At 37.1% G+C, this 4,668-nt stretch overlaps 2 protein-coding genes across 2 annotated transcripts in view; one reads left to right on the top strand and one right to left on the bottom strand.

Moving 5' to 3' along the window:
* Window positions 1-2,112: 2,112 nt before the first annotated feature.
* LOC132174268 (uncharacterized) lies at window positions 2,113-2,938 on the bottom strand. The gene is made up of 2 exons (XM_059585952.1): window positions 2,650-2,938; window positions 2,113-2,585 (listed from the first exon to the last, which is right to left on the bottom strand). Exons 1-2 carry the CDS (start codon window positions 2,936-2,938, stop codon window positions 2,113-2,115), a joined length of 762 nt encoding a protein of 253 aa, XP_059441935.1.
* A 452-nt stretch (window positions 2,939-3,390) lies between these two features.
* The window catches only part of LOC132174269 (UDP-glucuronate 4-epimerase 3-like), a 2,485-nt gene continuing 1,207 nt past the window's right edge, over window positions 3,391-4,668 (top strand). The window contains exon 1 of the mRNA XM_059585954.1: window positions 3,391-3,445. Within this exon, the coding sequence (XP_059441937.1) occupies window positions 3,391-3,445 (55 nt within the window). The remainder of the gene's footprint in view (window positions 3,446-4,668) is intronic.

The raw sequence follows: 4,668 nt of genomic DNA on the forward strand, positions 1-4,668 counted from the left end.
AACTTATGTTGTTATTACCCTTTTAGGAAGTTTGTCACTAGAACCCAAGAGTGGCACGGTTGCCACTACGGACCTTGCTTTAGAATCTTCATGCTACTATCAGGCTTGTTTTACATTATTGTTAGTTGCTCTATGTCTTTAATTTCAAGGAATATGCTTGTACCATAATGATTTATAATTCTTCTCAAATTGTATTTCACCTTCCGATGCATTACTCTGAAATGCTTAGAGGGACGATTCTTCATTTAGCCACAAGTTGGCTTAAACCTGGCAATTGCCAATAACCCTGCCAGGTTAGCCAAGGCTAATTTTAGGAGCATTACAGTATGTACCAACCGAAGATAGATTATACTTATTTCTTAATAATGATATTTTCTTGACTTTTCAAATGACACGGGTCTTATCATGCATAGAATGAATTTTTCTTGTTAATTTATAATTAATCATTGTTATGCAGTTAGTGGTGAAGTCAATCACATATTCTTTCTCCCATTGCAATTTACTTTACCTTTACTTTTATGCATTTATTTTTAAAAATAAAAATAAAAATAAAATTCAAGCTTCTTTGATTTGAATTATTTTTTATCTTGAAAAGCTTAATAACAATGCCAGCGCAGTCTTTGAGGTTCGACACCCTCAATATAGCCCTATCCTACAAGGATTTGTTCTATTATGAATAGTAATTTTATTTTTAATAATTTTTGCACAACGAAAGCACCACATCAAGGTACAGTAGACAAGTCATTGGAGACCACAATGTTTGCACATGAGTTGGGAAAATTGCATAAAAGAAAGACTATTTATTTTCCTTATATACGGCCATCAATGTCATTTTCTTTTTTGACACTGGCATCGGTGTCATTAAGTGAAACTAATACGAGCATTTTTATCAGTTCAATTTTCTCATTAAACTATCTTCAGTCGAAATTCCATTTTTTTTCACAAAAGCTTCAACTCCGGCATTTTCTATGCACAAATTTTTTGAGATTATTTTGTAGTAGAAAAACTTCTTATCGATTATTTTTTAAATGGGAGATTTCATGTGTAAATAAAATATCTGAAGGTTAATGCTACACTCATTCTTTTTCTCTTGGCTAACAATGGCAACACTGCCTATCTCTCTATAAATTTATCTCTACGACTTTTTTTTGCTCCAACAATAAAGCAATAGTCCCGACCCTCAACCATCCTAGTTCCACCACTGCTTGTGATCCTACTTATGGGGAGGCATTGACTGCTTTCCTAGCAACTTCTTTGGCAATTTCTATGAAGATCTCGAACTTCACTTTGAAAGGAGACTCTCAAGTTGTGATTATGGCACTTCAACATCCCTCTATAGTTCAAGATTGGAAGATTGCGGAAATCATTTTGGATTCTATTGTTACCATTCCTATTTCATAGAAGTGTAAATTTCTGCGCTTATTACTTGGTCTATTGGATCGCAACTAAAGTCCACTCTAGCCTGCATCCCCACTCGTTTACCTCATTTCCCTTCTATCCCCATTTGTAGTGGGAATGACCTACATCCCATTTGCTAGTTTCTTTGCTGACTGTACTTACAAAAATAAAAACACAAAAAAAAATTAATTTTTTGTGAAATTTGAGTGCTTTTGGCATTCAAAAGTCGAAGCACCTTGGTTTAAATCAACATTAGTTATTCAAACTACACCCATCCCACTTGACCTCTCCAACTAACAGGTCTTTGAAAGCAAAACTTCACTCACCCTCTTGATCTTTCATCATCGCTTTTGCAATCATTTTTCTAAACATTAAAAACTGTCAATGTCCGGCATCTAAATTTAAAAATTTTGCAATGTCTCTAAGTGTTTCCACTAGGCAGGCAAGCAAAAAGGCTACAAGCATAATTTTGCTTCCTACAACGCCTTTGCCTATAGTCTGTACCGTACCAATCACTTTCGCGCCGCTGATCAATGCCCAAGCTATTAGAATCCCAAGATTGGAAGGCCTCCAAGGACCTCTTTCTATGTATGTTTACTAACCTTCATTCGTACCCTATCTTTCTCTCGGGGCCCGGGCCGACTCAACCACTAAGCAGATTTTTTTTTTTTTTTTTTTTTTTGAAATAATAATAATCGACTTCTCATTAGAAAATCACGAAGCTAGAGCAAATTGCTCCAGCAAAATAATATCGTGGATACATTCAGGAGGCTCACGCCAAAGTTTATCCAAATCATGCTTTGCAGCATATTTGGAAAGAAAGTGTGCAGCCTGATTCCCTGCCCTTCGCACAAAAGTCATCTGCCATTGAGAGAAAGCCTGAACTTCCACCTTGATGTCTTCCACAATGTGTCCCATTCGACTCCTATCAGTTACCTCACAGTTCACAGCATCAATAATTACATTTGCATCCCCTTCCAAATGAACGTGAGTAAGACCCAATTCCTTGCACTGTTGTATCGCCATCAATGCTGCCATGGTTTCTGCCCCCGCCAGAGCAAGACACCCCGAACGAGCCATACATCGTGCTCCTATCATTCTGCCGCTAGGATCACGTATCACCACGCCAAAGCCCATACGACCAGCCTTCCTTTCCAACGAGGCATCCCAATTTACTTTGAACCAGCCTGGGAGCCATCCAGCAACTCAAAGGTTGAGGCTCACTGTTAGACGTATCCTGCTCCCTATTACCCTGAGCATTCTTAAAAACATCAAGAGCCCGTGTAGCCAGCTGCATAATTACATTTGGATGAGAAAAGCTTCCACCATGCAGAACGTCGTTCCTTCTCAACCAAATACGTCTGGCAAGCCCAGCAAAAAGAGCCATTTCCTGTTGATCACACTTGCTAAATAGGCCTTCAACAACCTGCAAGAAGCCCGGACCAGTAAAGTGGCTCTTCTGAAATTTTACTATGCTCATACACCACACATCCAATGCTGTCGGGCACTGCCATAAAATATGGAACCCAGTCTCCACCATAAAGCCACACAGCGGACATACGGGATCAGTGATGATTTTCCTTTTGTACAAATTCTCTCGTGTAGGGAGAATATCATGACAAGCTCGCAAACTGAAATTTTTTTTCAACATTGGGAATTGGCAATGCCCACAATTTCTTCCAAACACTTTACTTTGCCAATAGAGCCTTATTGAAGCTAGTAAAATCACGAAAACCTATTCCTCTCAAAGCTCTAGAAAGGCCCATTCTCCCCCAACTCATCCAATTAATTCGGTCATCTTGCTCTTGATGACCCCACCAAAATTTTCACATTTACAAATTAATTTTCGAACATAGAGCTTTTGGAAGAAGGAAAACACTCATGCAATAGGTAAGTATGGCCTGTACTACCACCTTGAGTACGATTTCCTTACGAACTTGTGATAAAAATTTTAGCTTCCAATCATGTAATCTCTTCCACACACGATTAGTAATGCCCTTGAAAGCTGTTGTTTGGGACTTTTCCTCACCTAAGCAGGGAGACATAAGTAAGTATCATATCGTTGGGTGGCTTGAATCCCAGCAGTCGCCAAAATCGCATCCTTCTCCTCCAAATGAGTGTTTCTACTAAAAAAGATGGATGTCTTATTATTATTGAGGCGTTGACCCGACGCTGTTTTATATAGCCATAGAATATTCATCAAGTGGTCCCATTGTGAGATGCTAGCCTTACAAAATAATAAGCTATCATCCGCAGAGAAAAGTTGGCTTATCTGATGGCCCTTTTTGAAGTAGAGACTCCCGTCAAAACCCCTTCTCTGTTATCTAACATAAAACTTAAGAGTCTCTGGACATAGAAGGAACAAATAGGGAGAAATAGGATCTCTTTGCCTCAAACCCCTCTCCGGTGTAATCTGCCCACAGGGTTTGCCATTCACCATAATTGTGTATTGGACCGTCGTGGCACACATCATAATGAGATGTATCCACTGTGGTTCTCTTAAAAACTTAATTCAATTCAGCAACATTGTAAACTAATTCTCCAAGTTCCAATGTTTCATTCTTGAAACAAGGCTTAAAAAAATCAATAGCATTAAATAAGGGAATCAAACAGTATTAAAGTCATTTTTTAATATTGGATTGTTCTCAAGAGGTAACTCAATCGGTTGGGACCACAATTAATGAAGTGGAGGTCACTAGTTCAAATCCCCCTACCCCCTCTTGTGCGGACATGTCAAAAAAAAATATTTGATTAAAATGCTAAGAAGATGAATGTTTCATTCTTGAAACAAGGCAAAGAAAGAAAACGAATTAAAAATTGATTGGAGTCATGTTCCATTCTTGAAACAAAGCAAAGAAAGAGGAATTTTTATTCTCCTTTACATTTTACATGTCCTTCAAAATGAAAAAAAAAAAAAAAAAAAAAAGGAAAAAAAAAATTAAATGCTAAGATAGAAAGTCTCCAACCATTTTATTCAATTACAAGCTACTCTATTTAGAACTTTCCATTTTTTTCTCCCTCTATTTCTTTATTCAAGTATTATTCAAATTTGAATTCCTCTTCTTTCTCCAATTTCATCATTTTCCAACAACTCACTGTACAAGTTCTTAAAATCATTCCGTAGTTGGATGTGATTTCAGAAATTATTGGATTTTCATTAGAGAAAATTGTAATTTTATAGAGACTATATTTACACAATGATCAAAATGTATAATTGTATACATAGTGATCATTTTGTTACAGAAGTATATCGCAAAGATTTATAAATTT

The sequence above is a fragment of the Corylus avellana genome, chromosome ca3, assembly GCF_901000735.1.
Source record: "Corylus avellana chromosome ca3, CavTom2PMs-1.0".
Lineage (NCBI taxonomy): Eukaryota > Viridiplantae > Streptophyta > Magnoliopsida > Fagales > Betulaceae > Corylus > Corylus avellana.